A 17,215-nucleotide genomic window follows, 5' to 3' on the forward strand; every position below is an offset into this window, starting at 1 on the left:
TTAACGAATCCTTATCAGTGTTCAGATACGTCACCGATCCGGGATAATAATTCGTTTTTACGCGTTTAAACTACATAAATCAGTTAGGTAAGCAAAAAGAAGCACCTTTTGCACTAATGAGGTTAATGCTTGTACCAATATAGTTACCTGAACCTTCTGCAGCCTTGGTTTGTTCGACAGAAACCTTTTTGGCTTTCAACTTTGCTAGAGATCTATGCCTATTACGACAATGAACATGTAGGTTGACTTACTTTTTCATGTTTTTCATTGACTTTGAACCAAGGGCATTTCTTGAAATACGTGACCTTTTTTTTTTATCCCATATTCGTTGAGTTGGAAACCATGGTAGCGTCTGCTATGCTAAGAAATGGAATGTTGGTAACCGTTTGAAAATAGCAAATTTTAGTACAGGTTAAGTTATAGTTCGAATGTATCTTCTGATTAGCATTATCTGGAAAAGCTCGGTTCACCTTCCGATTTTAATGTGCATCCCGGGCGAGTTATCCCAAAGATGTGGATGGGTTTCACTGCAGACGTTCTACATTAATTAAACATTCATCCAAACAAACGTTAAAACAAATAAAACTTTAATATGAAAATTTACATTCCAAGAATGCAGCCACCTCCAAACCGAACACAGCAGTATATGTGTGAATGTTGTACATGATTAATGTGTGAACGTTGTACAAGATTAATGTGTGAACGTTCTACATGATTAATGTTGTACATGATTAATGTGTGAATGTTGTACATGATTAATGTGTGAATGTTGTACATGATTAATGTGTGAATGCTGTACATGTTTAATGTGTGAACGTTGCACATGATTGATGTGTGAATGTTGTACATGATTAATGTGTGAAGGTGTATATGATTAATGCGTGAATGTGTTTAAGATTAATGTGTGACTGTTGTATATGATTAATATGTGAAGATGTACAAAATTAATACATAAGTGGGTTTCATTTATTTCGGACATGTACATTTATTGCAAAAATCCTTGACACTTTTTAAACAGATTTTACATAAAAGCAATAAAAATATTTATGTGAAAATTCATAGCATTAGTGTTTGGTGATGAACACAATTTAAGTGAAAAGGCTTAACACATTAGAAACCAGATTTATGATTTATAAAATAGTAAACAAATATTTATGAAAATTCAAAGTTTCGAAAACTAATTTCACTATCTTTCATGGAAAAACAGAAATATCTTTAACAAATGCCTTTGCCATACCACCAATAATGACATTAAATAGAAGTTTAGGGATTTATACATATTTCATAGAAAGACACTTTAAGCTCTGTCATCATAAATTGCTCTATCTTTGAGGATCCGTTTCACACATATTCATGTTTATGATTCATTATTTATATTTTTATGTACAAGGATATTGAACCTTCTTTAAAACCTGCTGATACATATCCTCTTTACTGATTTTAGCTGTTTTGAAAATACAACAGAATGTTGTTGATATGGAAATAAAGTCCATATTTCAATTGCAATCGAGGACATTTCCTAGAATGTTTTGCTGTGGACAGATTCTTTTTACTTATATCTACTTCAATATGTGCTCTGTCACTTCTATTAGCGATCATAAGGGAGTGTCACCGTACTCGTTCTTTATGTGATGAACAGAATAAGTGCATGATCAGTTTGGAATTGTAATTCAAATACGAGAACCACGAACTGTAGGATACTATAAATGAATGTAATGATTGAATTTTCTTAAATTTTCCCTTCAGTAAATGGATCAATGCGTAACTGACTAAAATAATTATTATTTACTATGAATTCCTAAATCTGCATGAAAATGTTTTCTTTAATTTCTATTTTTTAGAAAATTTCTTGGATACAGCACTACACATTTTTTATCATATTTTTTCATTCAATGGACAATTTTTTTCTCTTTTTAACTATATAAGTTGCTTATGACATGTACATCAGAAAGGAACCATAAAAAATCATGGGTATCCATGCTTTTTTCTGTGATATTTTTAAATGATATTTCTAGATTTTTTTGTTCATTTTTGCCAGAGGCCATAACCTATTATTCACATGCATTGTTTCATTCCGTGTATGTGTGTGCGTGTGTTTTCAGATATATTGTACTATACACACATTTCCTACGGAACACTTAAGCATACTTAAGTATGAACAAGCTACATTTTCTTTACCTTCCCTCATCTTACTTGTTTTCCAATGTATTTGCCTTTCCTTCCGAAATCGACCAATTCGCTTTTTACCAACTTAAAGTACACAACCATTAATTGTTCGATGCCGTCTGAAAATAATGCAACTTTCTATTACTTAAACGAAAACCCGAATCTCAAATAACGGATCGGACGCTGCGCAATAGGCTGCGCATTAAATTTTGCTGAAAATGCCCTTAACAATTAAGTCAAAGATGTGTGTTTGTTTTATTTTTGAAGGGTGGTTAACGTCACACCGACACAATTATAGGTCATATTGTAGTAGGATAAAGTATAAGGGTGCACAATATAGCATAAATTAATGTTTGCTTTGAATATCGGCAAAAAAAAGATATTTTTAAGATTTCTAGCAAGTACTAGTTGGCTACGTTTATTAGTATTTAGCATCTTTCTAAACAAGAGCTGTCCGTAAGACAGCCAAGCTCAACTATTCGAAATATTGTCCCAGAAGCAGGAAAATATTACCCAACAAGGTTAAATATCAAAAGAGTTTTAGTTCAAAAAGGAACATAATTTGACCAAAATGAAGGTCAGAGTTATGGGACTTGCTGCTATCAACTAGTTTTATAACCCCGAAGACACATGTGAAGTTTCAATTCAATATCTGCATTAGTTTTGGAGATAGTAACTTGCATGTAAAACTTTAACCAGAATTTTCTAAGTCCAAAAGGGTGCATAATTTGCCCAAAATACATGTCAGAGTTATGGGACTTGTACCAGTGAGGTTGGTAATTGATTTAGAAAAAGAATAAATAGGTTTCAAATACATATGCCTTTTAGTAATAGCTGTATATACTTGCACGCAAAACTTTAACCAGGATTTTCTAAGTCCAAAAGGGGGCATAATTTGCCCAAAATACATGTCAGAGTTATGGGACTTGACCCAGTGAGGTTGGTAATTGATCTAGAAAAAGAAAAAATAAATTTCAAATCTATATACCTTTTAGTATTAGCTGTATGTACTTGCATGCAAAACTTTAACCAGGATTTTCTAAGTCCAAAAGGGGGCATAATTTGCCCAAAATGAAGGTCAGAGTTATCGGACTTGCTGCTTTCAACTAGTTTTGTAACCCCGAAGACATATGTGAAGTTTCAATTCAATATCTGTATAAGTTTTGGAGATAGTAACTTGCATGTAAAACTTTAACCAGAATTTTCTAAGTCCAAAAGGGGGCATAATTTGCTCAAAATAAATGTAAGAGTTATGGGATTTGACCCAGTGAGGTTGGTAATTGACCTAGAAAAAGAAAAAATAAGTTTCAAAGCTATATGCCTTTTAAATGATAGCTGAATGTACTTGCATGCAAAAACTTAACCAAGGTGTGACGCCGACACCAGGGTGAGTAGAATAGCTAGACTATTCTTCGAATAGTCGAGCTAAAAATCGGAGTGGTGTCAAAATTCAGAACATAGAATTTCTAAAAAAATTGATACATAATCTATGTATTCTAACTTGTTGGCATTAAAGTTAAAATGGTTTGGACAGAATCGAGAAACATATTGATAGGGAATTCATAAAACAACAAGAGCACCGCCTTGCGAGTGCTGACGCTCATCTAATTTTTTTTTTGTATAATAGAAAAATTGTCCTACCCATGATTTTCTAAGTCCAAAAAGGGCCATAATTCTTGCAAAAAGCAGGATGGAGTTATGTTTCTTGATGTACATAGTCAGCTTATGATGGTGAACAACTGTTGCAAGTTTCAAAGCAATAGCTTGAATAGTTAAGGAGAAGAACTGACCTAAACATAAAACTTAACCAATAAATCTGATATTTTCCAAGTCCAAAAGCGGCCATAAGTCTTGCAAAAAGCAGGACAGAGTTATGTTTCTTGCTGTAAATGGCCAGCTTATGATGGTGAACAAGTGTTGCATGTTTTAAAGCAATAGCTTTGATAGTTTATGAGAAAAGCTGACTTTTAAGAGGTTACGACCCAACTGTTTTGAGACATACCGCATGTTTAGTGTTCAACCCGTTTACAGTTGGACACTACGCTTCCCTCTTTGATTGCGTCTGACGGAAGAGGGGGAGGACTCTATGATAAGCAGTTTTTAAATCCTACCAGGACTGAACTGTTTTGATATTTGTCTTCTGGCCTGTTTCGTCGGGCCCTTAAGGGTGTTTCTCTTGTTGCTCTGTCTTCTGAAAAGGCATTGAGTACATACGTTTTTGGTTCTTAAGGTTTGTTTTTTATATATTTATACACGAGCATTTTTGTGTTTTACATGCCATGCCTTTTTGTTTCCATTACGTGTGTAAGAGATTCACCTGGAGGGGATTACTTTTATTTACACTGTCCCATGTCTTTGGAACATGGTGGGGGTAAGAGTGAGGTTAGGTGCACCATAAACCGGTTTAAGCTCCCCAGTGGTGTTTTTGCCACTGACCGTTCCAAGGCGGTGCCCCACTGTGTTCCTTTGTTTGTTCGTTTTGTCCTTATGTGTTGGCTTTGTGTGTGTGTGTGTGTGTGTGTGTGTGTGTGGTGCACGCGTCTGCGTGCTGGGGGTTTTCGTTTTGAGGAGGCTACGTTTTTGGTGCGTGGCATTCCCTGTTTGATATTTTTCTTTGTTTTTTTACACATATTACTCAACCAAGAAAACTGATTTTCTAAGTCAAAAGGGGGCAATAATTCTTGAAAAAAGCAGGATGGAGTTATGTTTCTTGATGTACAGGGCCAGCTTGTGATGGTGAACAAGTGTTGCAAGTTTCAAAGCAATAGCTTTGATTAGTTTAGGAGAAAAGCTGACCTAAACATAAAACTTAACCAGGTAAGGCCGATCAAGTGATGACAATAACTCATTTTTTTTTTTTAAATCAGATGAGCTAAAAATGTATTTACACTGTTACAGCAGGGGTGGGGGGAGGGGGCAGGGGTTACATGTACCTGATATCATTCATATTTGCTCGGAATTCATAAACTGTTATGGTAATTATTTATAAAATGCTTCTTGAACTGCTTTATTATGTAATGCATTCATGTTGAAAAAGAAATGATACTAATATTTTGTTTTATTGATTTTATTTAAGATACATTTGCAATACTTGGTTTGATTAAAATCTATAGGAAGCTGCCATTAAATATCACCTAATTTTCAATGTTTGGCTTGGATTTCTTTTGAGGACTTTTTTCCTGTATTTTATAATATAAGATTAAAAATCATCAATAAAACTTTATGTTGGGATTAGTTGAAGGTTCTGACATTATTTCTAGTAATATAACTGACCTATGAAGGAACAGTTCAAGAACAAAAAGTGAGACTGCAGTGGATTATGACTGATGCTAATATTTCAGCTCAAGTTCAGTCTAGATTGTTCTAGACGAGTGTCACTGGCCACGTTCGCATGACAATTACCCAAAAAGACCCACTTTCATATTTAAGCCAGTTGAAATTTTTGTGTAACTGTGTTGAGTTTATTCACTATGGATTGGATTTATATATCATTCCTGTAGTGGATTTTTGACTACGTGCATTTGCACGGTTCTCCTACGCTGGAGGGAAAAGAATAGTACAGAACAGAACAGTTAGCTAAATGCAAAAAAAAACAAGGGGGAGAACTTGCCAAGTATTTTAGGTCCAATGCTTCATGCTTTTTGAATACCTGTCACACAAATAGAACACTACAAAGATCACCATTAAAGTTGTGGGAACATAAAGTTAAAAACTAAAATCAATTGATTTATGACCTGATTTATATTCATTTGTAAGTTCATAATAATCAACAATAAAATACAATTAACAGGCTTGCTTTAGTAGCATAACAATACTTTTCCCATGAAAATCATGAAAGTATAGCACCTTTAAGATGCACACCTTCTATCATTGCATAATCTAACATAATATAAAATAGATTTGAAAAGCTAAAAGACTGATATAAATACATTGTTTCATAAAAGCATATATTAAACAAAATGCTGTCTTCATTTTTTGCAATTTTTTACGCAGTTTATGTGCAGATTTTGAAGTAACCTGTTAAGAAGTTAGACAGAAGTTTCCTTGTTCTTACGAACCAAATGTAATGCTAAGACTTCTGCTTTTTTTCTACTTTTAGTGCAAACAAGAGGGCCAAGATGGCCTTAGGTCGCTCACCTAAGAAACACACCATAACAGTGTAAAACATGTTTGACCTAGTGATTTCATGGAAACAAATATTCTGACCAATTTTCATTAAGACTGGACCAAAAAATTGGTCTCTTGCGATAAAACAAGCATTTCCTTAGATATGACCTAGTTTTTGACCCTAGATGACCCATGTTCAAATTCGACCTAGATTTTATCAAGGCAATCATTCTGACCAAAATTCATGAAGATCAATCGAAAAATACAGCCTCTATCACATACACAAGTTTTTTCTTTGATTTGACCAAGTGACCTAGTTTTTGACCTCAGATGACCCATATTCAAACTCGACCTAGATTTCATTAAGGCAATCATCCTGACCAAATTTCAAAACAAATCAATTGAAAAAAACAGTCTCTATCGCATACATAAGATTTTTCTTTAATTTGACCTAGTGACCTAGCTTTTGACCTCAGATAACCCATATTCAAACTTGACCTAGATTTCATCAAGGCAATCACTCTGACCAAATTTCATGAAGATCAATTGAAAACTACATCCTCTATTGCATACACAATGTTTTTCTTCGATTTGACCTAGTGACCTAGTTTTTGACCCCAGATGACACATTTTCGAACTCGGCCTAGATTTTATCAAGGTAATCATTCTGGCTAAATTTCATGAAGATCAGTTGAAAAATACAGCCTCTATCGCATACACAAGGTTTTTCCTTGATTTGACCTAGTGACCTAGTTTTATATCCCAGATGACCCATTTTCGAACTCGGCCTAGATTTCATCAAGGTAATCATTCTGACCAAAATTCATGAAGATCAATTGAAAAATACCGCCTCTATCGCATACACAAGGTTTTTCTTTGATTTGACCTAGTGACCTAGTTTTTGACCCGAGATGACCCATTTTCGAACTCAGCCTAGATTTTATCAAGGCAATCATTCTGACCAATATTCATGAAGATCAATTGAAAAATACAGCCTCTATCGCATACACAAGGTTTTTCTTTGATTTGACCTAGTGACCTAGTTTTTGACCCGAGATGACCCATTTTTGAATTCAACCTAGATTTCATCAAAGTTATTATTCTGACCAATATTCATGAAGAATAATTGAAAAATACAGCCTCTATCGCATACACAAGGTTTTCCTTTGATTTGACCTAGTGACCTAGTTTTTGACCCGAGATGACCCATTTTCGAATTCGGCCTAGATTTCATCAAGGCAATCATTCTGACTAATATTCATGAATATCAATTGAAAAATACAGCCTCTATCGCATACACAATGTTTTTCTTTGATTTGACCTAGTGACCTAGTTTTTGACCAGAGATGACCCATTTTCGAACTCGGCCTAGATTTCATCAAGGTTATCATTCTGACCAATATTCATGAAGATTGATTGAAAAATACAGCCTCTATCGCATACACAAGGTTTTTCTTTGATCTGACCTAGTGACCTAGTTTTTTACCCGAGATGACCCATTTTCGAACTCGGCCTAGATTTCATCAAGGTTATCACTCTGACCAATACTCATGAAGATTAATTGAAAAATACAGCCTCTATCGCATACACAAGCTAAATGTTGACAGACGCCGGACGCTGGACATCGAGCGATCAGAAAAACTCACCTGAGCATTGCTCAGGTGAGCTAAAAATGAATAATTAGTGCTGACTCATGATCCAAGGGCAAGGTCATACTTAGTATTTTTGATCTTGTTAGGGAGAAAAGAATATGCGTTATTACAAAATGCAGGTAACTGTTCTGGGTAAGGGAAGTAACTCTCTTTACTGCTGACATAATTAATCACACTCATAACAGAGCAAGATGAACAGTTCTGTAGATATGGTGAGACTTCACAGAATTAGTTACGACCTGTCTACTGGCATGGCAACTTTTTTGAGAACTAGATCAACACTTAACCCTTTACCACACAGAACAGAAGCCAAAGTAACCTCTTTTACATAACACTGATAAGTGATAATCAATAATCGGTATATGGCTGATAAAGGTGACTGTCTTATCTGAACAGAGGTGTTGGCATTATTTTGTGATTACACACACTTATGTTAAAAATGTCATTATTTTAATATTTTCTGTAAGTTTGACATTATTTTTGTCAATATAAAGTTTATAGCAATTTAAATTCTCTTTCCGATGATACAAAATTTATTGTAGTTTCTCTTTGAGTTTCGAGGGGGCCTCCGTGGCCGAGTGGTTAGAGTCGTTGACTTCAAACCATTTGCCCCTCATCGATGTGGGTTCGAAACCTCATTTGGGGCGTAGAATTCTTCACGTGAGGAAGCCATCCAGCTGGCTTACGGAAGGTCGGTGGTTCTACCCAGGTGCCCGCTCGTGATGAAATAGTGCACGGAGGGGCACCTGGGGTCTTCCTCCACCATTAAAGCTGGAAAGTCGCCATATGACCTAAAATTGTGTCGGTGCGACGTTAAACCCAACAAAATAAATAAATAACTTTGAGTTTCGAAGATATAAAGTGTTAAAGTACGGGAATATATATTTTTAGGCATAAAATTCTGTTTTGGATTACTTTCACATTGAAATTCATATACAATTTCATTTTGATGCTTGAAAGTTTGATTTATAGTTAATAGACTTATCTTCCGAATCGGAATCGGTAAGTAATTATATAAAAAAAAGACGACCATCAAACTGAATAACACTACAAAAATAACGGATCATAAAATTTCTGAAAGTGCAAAAAGATCGCTGAGATCGAGACTCGTAACCGACTACAGTATTCTTGTGCTAAAAATTAAAAATTTTACGATAATATTACGTAATATTTTGATGATCAAACGTCGGTACATCACGGGTGACTTCCGCAGCAATTAACTCTTTGGGTGTCATAAAATATTTGAAAGCCGCGGTCCTTCTGTTTTGATTAACACTTCCCGTTATGTAAGGCCATAAATTCCAAGCCATCGTATACACAAATTGTTGTTTAGGGGAAATCCGCATGTATCACGCGTGACCTTCATGACCTAACACATTTAAAAATACTTTGATGTTAAATGGTTGTTATTTTTAGAACGAGGAAAGCCCGCGAACCGGCTAGTTGCAAGCAGTTTTCTCAGTAATTTTCCATGACGTAGCGTCGTGCACATGTAGGAAAAAACCCCGGTGTCTTTCTTTGCAAAGTACTCGATAAATTTAAATAGTAACCACATGATCTTGTACGTAAATAATGATGACGAAATCCCATATTTTGAGTTAGTAAACATCCGGAATTTGTTTCTTTAGGAAAAGAACGAAAATAAAGCGATTGATTATGAGACACGGGATAAAACGATTCTGTTCAAATGGCCGTTAATCGGTATAATACGTTTCTATCGGGGAACCGATAGACTCGGGTCAATACGTTTCTGTTCGGTAATCGATAGATACGGTGATAAACGTATCCATGTGGGAAAGGGTTAATTAATATCAGAAAGCAAGTTAAATTTATCACTCACACCTGAATCAATGTTGTAATATAAAAATATTACCAATGGCTTGAGCTTGTAAATATTTGAGCCGTGCCATGAGAAAACCAACATAGTGGGTGTGCGACCAGCATGGATCCAGACCAGCCTGCGTATCCGCGCAGTCTGGTCAGGATCCATGCTGGTCACAAACCCACTATGTTGATTTTCTCATGGCATGGCTCAATTTTGAGAACACATTTTCATTATACCACTAGTCTTAACTGACTCAGCTTAATATACTTCTATCCACATTTCATTTACAAAATGGAAAATATTGTATAAATCAATACAAAAACCGTAGACAGCTTCAATAATTCATAAATACATACAAGGGACATATAACAAATACAAATTTACATAAAATTAATAACAGATTAAATTCAGTATAAGTTAGAAATCAGCAGAAAATCATTACAATCATTTGGCACATACAATTATCATATCTACATGAACACAAAAGATAAAAGGTAAGGGTAGATTTCTCAGAAGCACAGAGCCACACAAAAGCATTTTAATTTTCTAATTAACTGGCAATTAACAAAAGTGGTGATATCACTGAAAGTGATTCATATCCCCAATAAAAGCCTTGTTTAAAAAGGGTTATAATGGTAATAAATGACATTCACTGTATACTGTCTGACAACATCTATTTTCAATCTTGGAGATAATTTTATTGTTATTAAAAGAACTGCAATTCTTGTGCCTTCCAGTTTATTTCAATGTCATCATTGTACCAAGATATACTGAAATCCCATCAGTGGACTTTAAGTTAAAAATTCTTTGGTGTTCACAGACATTTGAATAAAACGAAAAAGTCTGAAAGGGGATCTTTTTTTTTTTTTTTTTTTTTTCAAAATGAAAAAAAGTTGTGAAACTTTTATGTGAAAACTTGCACTATAACCCGAAAAGAATTTTGTTTGTTTTGGGTTTAACGCCGTTTTTCAACAGTATTTCAGTCATGTAACGGCAGGCAGTTAACCTAACCAGTGTTCCTGGATTCTGTACCAGTACAAACCTGTTCTCCGCAAGTAACTGCCAACTTCCCCACATGAATCAGAGGTGGAGGGCTAATGATTTCAGACACAATGTCGTTTATCAAACAGTCACGGAGAACATACGCCCCGCTCGAGGATCGAACTCAAGACCCTGTTATCTGTAGACCAACGCTCTTACCTACTGAGCTAAGCGGGAAATTACAGTCCAATGCATGTACAGGTTTCAGAAATACTGAAAAGAATGTCAATTCTGGTATATTTTCTAAGTAGAAAGGGAAATAGCTTTATCAAAACAGTCCGAGTAACTGGATCTGGAACTGAGCTATACTAGCTGTTTTCTTTCTTCCCCTTTTAAATATGAGCCGCACCATGAGAAAACCAACATAGTGCATTTGCGACCAGCATGGATCCAGACCAGCCTGCACATCCACACGGTCTGGTCAGGATCCATGCTGTTCGCTAACTGTTTCTCTAATTGCAATAGGCTTTGAAAGCGAACAACATGGATCCTGACCAGACTGCACGGATGACAGGCTGGTCTGGATCCATGATGGTCGCAAATGAATTATGTTGGTTTTCTCATAGTGCAGTTCAATTATATATTTCAAGTTTAAAAATAATGTCTGTATTGGTTTCACATATTTTGGGTTATCTTACAACTGAAAGACAGGAAATAATTTCATCAAAACAATAGTCAAGAGTAACAGGACCTGGTATAACAACTTGTGTTACAGTCCTTAAAACATGTTTTAAGTTTCAAAATAGTACCTGTACTCATTCCAGAGATATCTAAAGGAAAACACTTAAGGATGGGACAGGACAGACTAAGCCGTTTCCTATATAGACCATACAAACAAAGTGTGAGTGGGGGCGGATATAAAAACTTGACTTCTGATTACATTATTCCATCAAAATGTAATTGTTGAGAGACTAATGGCCAATCTACATCGTCATTTTATGTAAAAAGAAATTCAAATATTTCAAATAAAATTCATATGACATGATAATTCCTGTTAGTTTCCAACTTTTACATCACTGAGGAAAACATTCTTGCATTCTGATCTATCTAAATGTATTTTATTCAATTGTAAGACATTGATGTAAATCTATAAAGGGCAGTTTTCTCATGACATGCTTAAAATTTTTTATAATACTGTTGTACTTAGTGAATACTAAAAAATCAGTGTGTTACATATCACTAATGTTCTTCAGTAAATGTACTCAAAATCTGCAAAAGCTTAAGTCAAATAAAATAAAAATGTTCCCTCAATATCTCACAGAAAAATTAATAATTTAAAAAGACATTAATTTTACTGACGCATGATAAAGAAATATTACCACTATAAATCATTTCTTCGCCCCCATATATCACCGCATAACTCAGTTTTTTGTAGGTGTATCTCACTATACAATATATAAGATCTAGTTTCATATTTTATATGACACCTCTTTTATCTGCGGTGACAGAGACAAGTATATTTCATAACACAGTCTATAAGAGGAAACCAGGTATAAACTATTTAGATGAGGTATCATATTCCAACTTTAAATGTCAGTCATTAATATCTTTTTGTTAGAAATAATCAAACACAGTAAATAATTCATTACAAAACAATATTTGAGCCGCGCCATGAGAAAACCAACATAGTGGCTTTGCGACCAGCATGGATCCAGACCAGCCTGCGCATCCGCGCAGTCTGGTCAGGATCCATGCTGTTCGCTAACGGTTTCTCTAATTGCAATAGGCTTTGAAAGCAAACAGCATGGATCCTGACCAGACTGCGCAGATGCGCAGGCTGGTATGGATCCATGCTGGTCGCAAACCCACTATGTTGGTTTTCTCATGGCACGGCTCATTTAAGGTAGTGGACCTATGATGAAAATCAGCGAATTACGTTTTCTCCGTATCCAATTTCCGCATTTTCCGTGTTTTTTTTTTGTTTTTTTTACAGAAAATCAGGTGCACATTCAGCTACATTTACGTCCATAGAATGTCCGTAGAATGTAACATGAGAACCTAGTCATACGTAATTTGCCGAGTGTCATTACGGGTCCACGAACTAAAATCAACACAGCTCAAGCTTAGCAAATACATTAACGGTGCATTGTTTTTTACTTCTGTACCAAAAATTAATAAATATTTATTCATACTGTAATGAAATGAAGATTCTATTTATCAGCTAAATGTCATCCCTGAAACATTTTTTACTAAGATTCAAAGGCACAGGCAAAAAATATTAAAATAGACTATAAAACAATCGTCTACATCAGTCCAATGTCCTTGAGTATGTAGTTAAGATATGCTAGTGGTATGACATGTTCATGGATTTAGTGTTAACAGCAACATTGGATTTTTTTTTTTTATCATTACTTGTGTCACATCTAATGGAATACTCTCTTAGACGGAGATAGAACCAGTCCTATTTTCCCCCCGATTGTGTAGTTTAGAGCATTGATAGGAATATAATTATATATAAATATATTTGAAAATATAGCTAAAGTAAAAAATTGAAACTCTGGTTAATATAATTATATGGAGCTGTGGTTTAATATTGCAGAAATAGAGACTTTCTGCCAATAAGGAATCATGCTTTTTTTCCCATATATCACTTTTAACTGCAAATTATGTAAATATTTCATAAAATCCATTTTTCAAATATATCATTATGGAAAGAGGTGACCCAAAATTAAAAATAAAGGAATTTGATGATGAAATTTCCAAACATATTTTTTGTGTTTTGTTTAATTAGTGACTGTTTCCAAATGAAGGAAATTGAAACTGGTAATTAAATTGTATTGAACTAGTCATAACTCTGGCTTATCTTAGGCAAATGTTCAAAAACATTGGATTCATGTAGATGGGGTTTAATACAAGATTCTCTGAATAATGTAATACCTAAAGCTAGAACATTTTGCTTCCTGAATAAATAGTATATAAAATAGCACTACTTTGAGAAACTTTCCTAATAACAAGACTATTAACCTTTTGTCTGCTGGCGGCAAGTGATTTTGCCTTTGCGACCAGTGCAGACCAAGATCAGCCTGCACATCCATGCAGGCTGATCATGGTCTGCACTGTTCGCTATTCAGTCAATTAATTTTCAGTGAACACCCCTTTGAATAGTAAGTGAAGCTGCCAAAATTGAATGATGGACCAGTCCATTTTAGAAATTTAGCAAGGTAAAGGTTGAACTGCTATGCAATGAGACTTCAACCAAATCAGTATGATATAATTAGCACCTAGACATTACTTAATGAAATATCAAATCTCAGAGCAAAAACAGTATAACTTTATCAAATACAACATCTGCATAAAGTAATTATCTTTAACAAAATTACTTAATGTAATATGCTACCCTGCGCAGCTATTTCTGGAAATCATCTGCATACGCAAGTTGGTGTATTTCAAATCTGTATTCAAAACACTAGAAAATGTTGCTTGTTTTACATGATTGTGTTTTTAACTTTAAATATGTTGTAAAAATGTAAAATTCTGGGTACTCAAATACATAAATTATGAATTCTGATTCATTCCGCAGATATGTACATTTGTTGTAGTTGAAGATAAAAGTCAGCTATACTTTGAGTTGGCAAGACTCTAGCTCAACAGAGATTTATAATTGCAACTAGTTTGCCTAGCCTAATAGCTGTCCTCTCCTTATTCGACCTCCATCTAGAAGAACACTTTTCCCGGATTCATGATTCCGTTTGGGTCTAAGCTTGCCTTGATTTGTTTCATGACCTGAAGCCCTTCTTCTCCTATCTCTCTGATCAGTAGTTCCCTTTTTCCAATCCCTATCCCATGTTCCCCTGTGCAGGTACCATTCAAATCCAGGGCAATTCTGGGAAAAAAACGGAGAAACAGACTCATTTATCAAATACAATTGTAACAATATATTTGATTAAACAAGATGGCCATATGGGCTCTGTATTATTCACACGACCTACTGTAAATGAAAGAATTTTCGTGAGGGTTTAATTTTCCCTATATTCATGAGGCCCTACCTCTTGCAAAAATTAATCCTCGCAAAAATATTCACCATTTAGTATAATTCAAATTCAAGCAGGATACCACTGTTACAAATTGTAACAATGGTATCCTGCTTGAATAAATCTCGCAAACAAACACAAAAATTTCATATTCGCGAAATTTTGACCCCGTGAAAATACATGTATGTGCGTTTACAGTACTTCTCCAAACCTGAATTAGCTTTCAGAAAGACAGACATTCTAAAACAGTTTCATAGACTGGGAAGAAACTGTGATCTTCACATGCTGAATTACTAACAATCCTATGATGTCTGATGAATTAAGGGTCAGATACTTTTTGAAATATGCATAACACAAATTTGATGGATGGACAGACAAATAGATAAGAGCAATTTCACAAACTTAGATTTAGAGCGTTAAGCAACATTTTTGGAAATAGTGCAGGTAAACATGTATTTTAAACTTCTTTTAAAGATCAAGTTGAAAATATAACAAGCAAATTCTGTAAATTTATTACACTCACCAATTATATTGTTTTGTGAATGATATCTATTTATTCTATTTTGTTGGGTTTAACATCGCACCGACACAATTATATGTCATATGGTGACTTTCCAGCTTTGATGGTGGAGGAACACCCCAGATGCCCCTCTGTGCATTATTTCATCACGAGCGGGCACCTGGGTAGAACCACCAACCTTCTGTAAGCCAGTTGGATGGCTTCCTAACAAAGAATTCAACACCCCGAGTGAGGCTCGAACCTACATTGATTAGGGGCAAGTGATTTGAAGTCAGCGGCCACAGAGGCCCCGTTTTGTGAATGAGGGGAGTATATTCTGAAAGATATATTTGGAACAGTATTTTATTTCGAGATATACACAAGTTGTGTACAAAAGGACCATGCAACAGTTTGTTGGTTCCTACTACTTTTTTACAAAATCAAGAGGAAAAACTCTATAAATTAAAATCTATAAATTTCATGAAGATCCATTAATGGATTACTTTGTTTTCTGGGTATTTATGAACTTTAAAACAATTAGAGGGCAATAACTCTGCAGTTACTGGAGAGATTCAGAAGAAAGATGCATATTCATGCATCACCATCATATAGTTATTTATATTTGTCTTAAATTTCAAGAAAAACCATCGAAGGATTACTTGGATTGAAAATAATTAAAGGGCAATAACTTTAGTTAATGAAGAGATCCTGACGAAATTGTGCATGTATCTCTGCCCTATATATACCATATACCCTATATTTGTCCAAAGTTTTATGAAGATCCATCAATAAGTTACAGTCAAGAATAATTGGTATTTTTTTTATCAAATCAAGGGGAAAAACTCTGCTTTTACTGGATAAAAGGGGATAATATATTATGTGAGCAAATGTCATATGCTAATTAATCATTATGTGAGGTGTGGTAATTCTAATTAAAATACTTCCGGAATTATAAGCATTATCAGTTTTGGATGGACTGACAGATGGACCCACAGATAGACGGACAGCCGGACAGACAATGTCAAAACAATATACCTCCACCTAGGTGGGCGATAAAAATGTTACTATAATCAGTAATATAAAAGCAAGTTGGAATAAAAATAAATATCATTACAAACAGATGTTACAATGTACTTGATGATTTTATATCAACAAGAATTACTGAGCAGCTCTTTTAGTATTATCCAAGTAATTAATTTTCTGAACATTTTTAGCTGGAAGACACAAACAAGAAATTTTTCATGTACAAAAACTCATTATTTAATGAAATGTCAATATCTATAATGTCAATATCTATAATATCTGAGCGTGGCATATCATGATTTTCTGTAACAATGTTTGTAATATACAGAAGAAACGTGACATTTACAATTCATAATATTAACTTTACTATTAAATAAATTGTTTCTTTTTTTGTAAAACATTATCTTTATTAATAAAAGAGGAGGAAGTTTAAATGATCACATGTGCAGGTCTGTTTACATGGTTACAACACTCACATTAACTCCCATATAACAATTCAATGATTTTATCTTGTATCTTTTTAGGGCAGAGAGAAAACTTCATTTGTTAAAATGATATTTCTTATCACTTTGTAAATCTGATAGCCTAAAAATATGTAGCTAAAATTGTGACTACAAGTAACATTTAAATGTAAAACTGAACTCGAAGATGCTTTTGTAGAAAAGTGCATGTCTCCCCCAATGCATAGTCATATAGGCAAGAAGTCAACAGGGGACAGGAGGGAAAGTCAAAGAGACACTGATGGTAGGCTGCAATAGTGATCATTTACTTGGCATGTCCAATCATCCCACTAAGTTTCAACATTCTTGGCCCAGTGGTTCTCAAGTTATGAATTGGAAACAGTTTTCCATGTTCAGGCCCCTGTGACCTAAACTTTTGATCCAGTGACCCTAAAATCAGTAGGGGTCATCTACCCTGCATGTTCAATCAT

General features: G+C 34.6%; 1 protein-coding gene across 2 annotated transcripts in view; it reads right to left on the reverse strand.

Moving 5' to 3' along the window:
* Nucleotides 1-10,966: 10,966 nt before the first annotated feature.
* LOC123549610 (probable D-lactate dehydrogenase, mitochondrial) overlaps nucleotides 10,967-17,215 on the reverse strand; it is a 66,979-nt gene continuing 60,730 nt past the window's right edge. For both annotated transcript variants that reach the window (XM_045337830.2, XM_045337831.2), the window contains exon 12: nucleotides 10,967-14,614. In XM_045337830.2, the coding sequence (XP_045193765.2) occupies nucleotides 14,446-14,614 (169 nt within the window). In that variant the 3' untranslated portion in view covers nucleotides 10,967-14,445. The remainder of the gene's footprint in view (nucleotides 14,615-17,215) is intronic.

This window comes from Mercenaria mercenaria, chromosome 6 (assembly GCF_021730395.1).
Source record: "Mercenaria mercenaria strain notata chromosome 6, MADL_Memer_1, whole genome shotgun sequence".
Classification (NCBI taxonomy): Eukaryota; Metazoa; Mollusca; class Bivalvia; order Venerida; family Veneridae; genus Mercenaria; species Mercenaria mercenaria.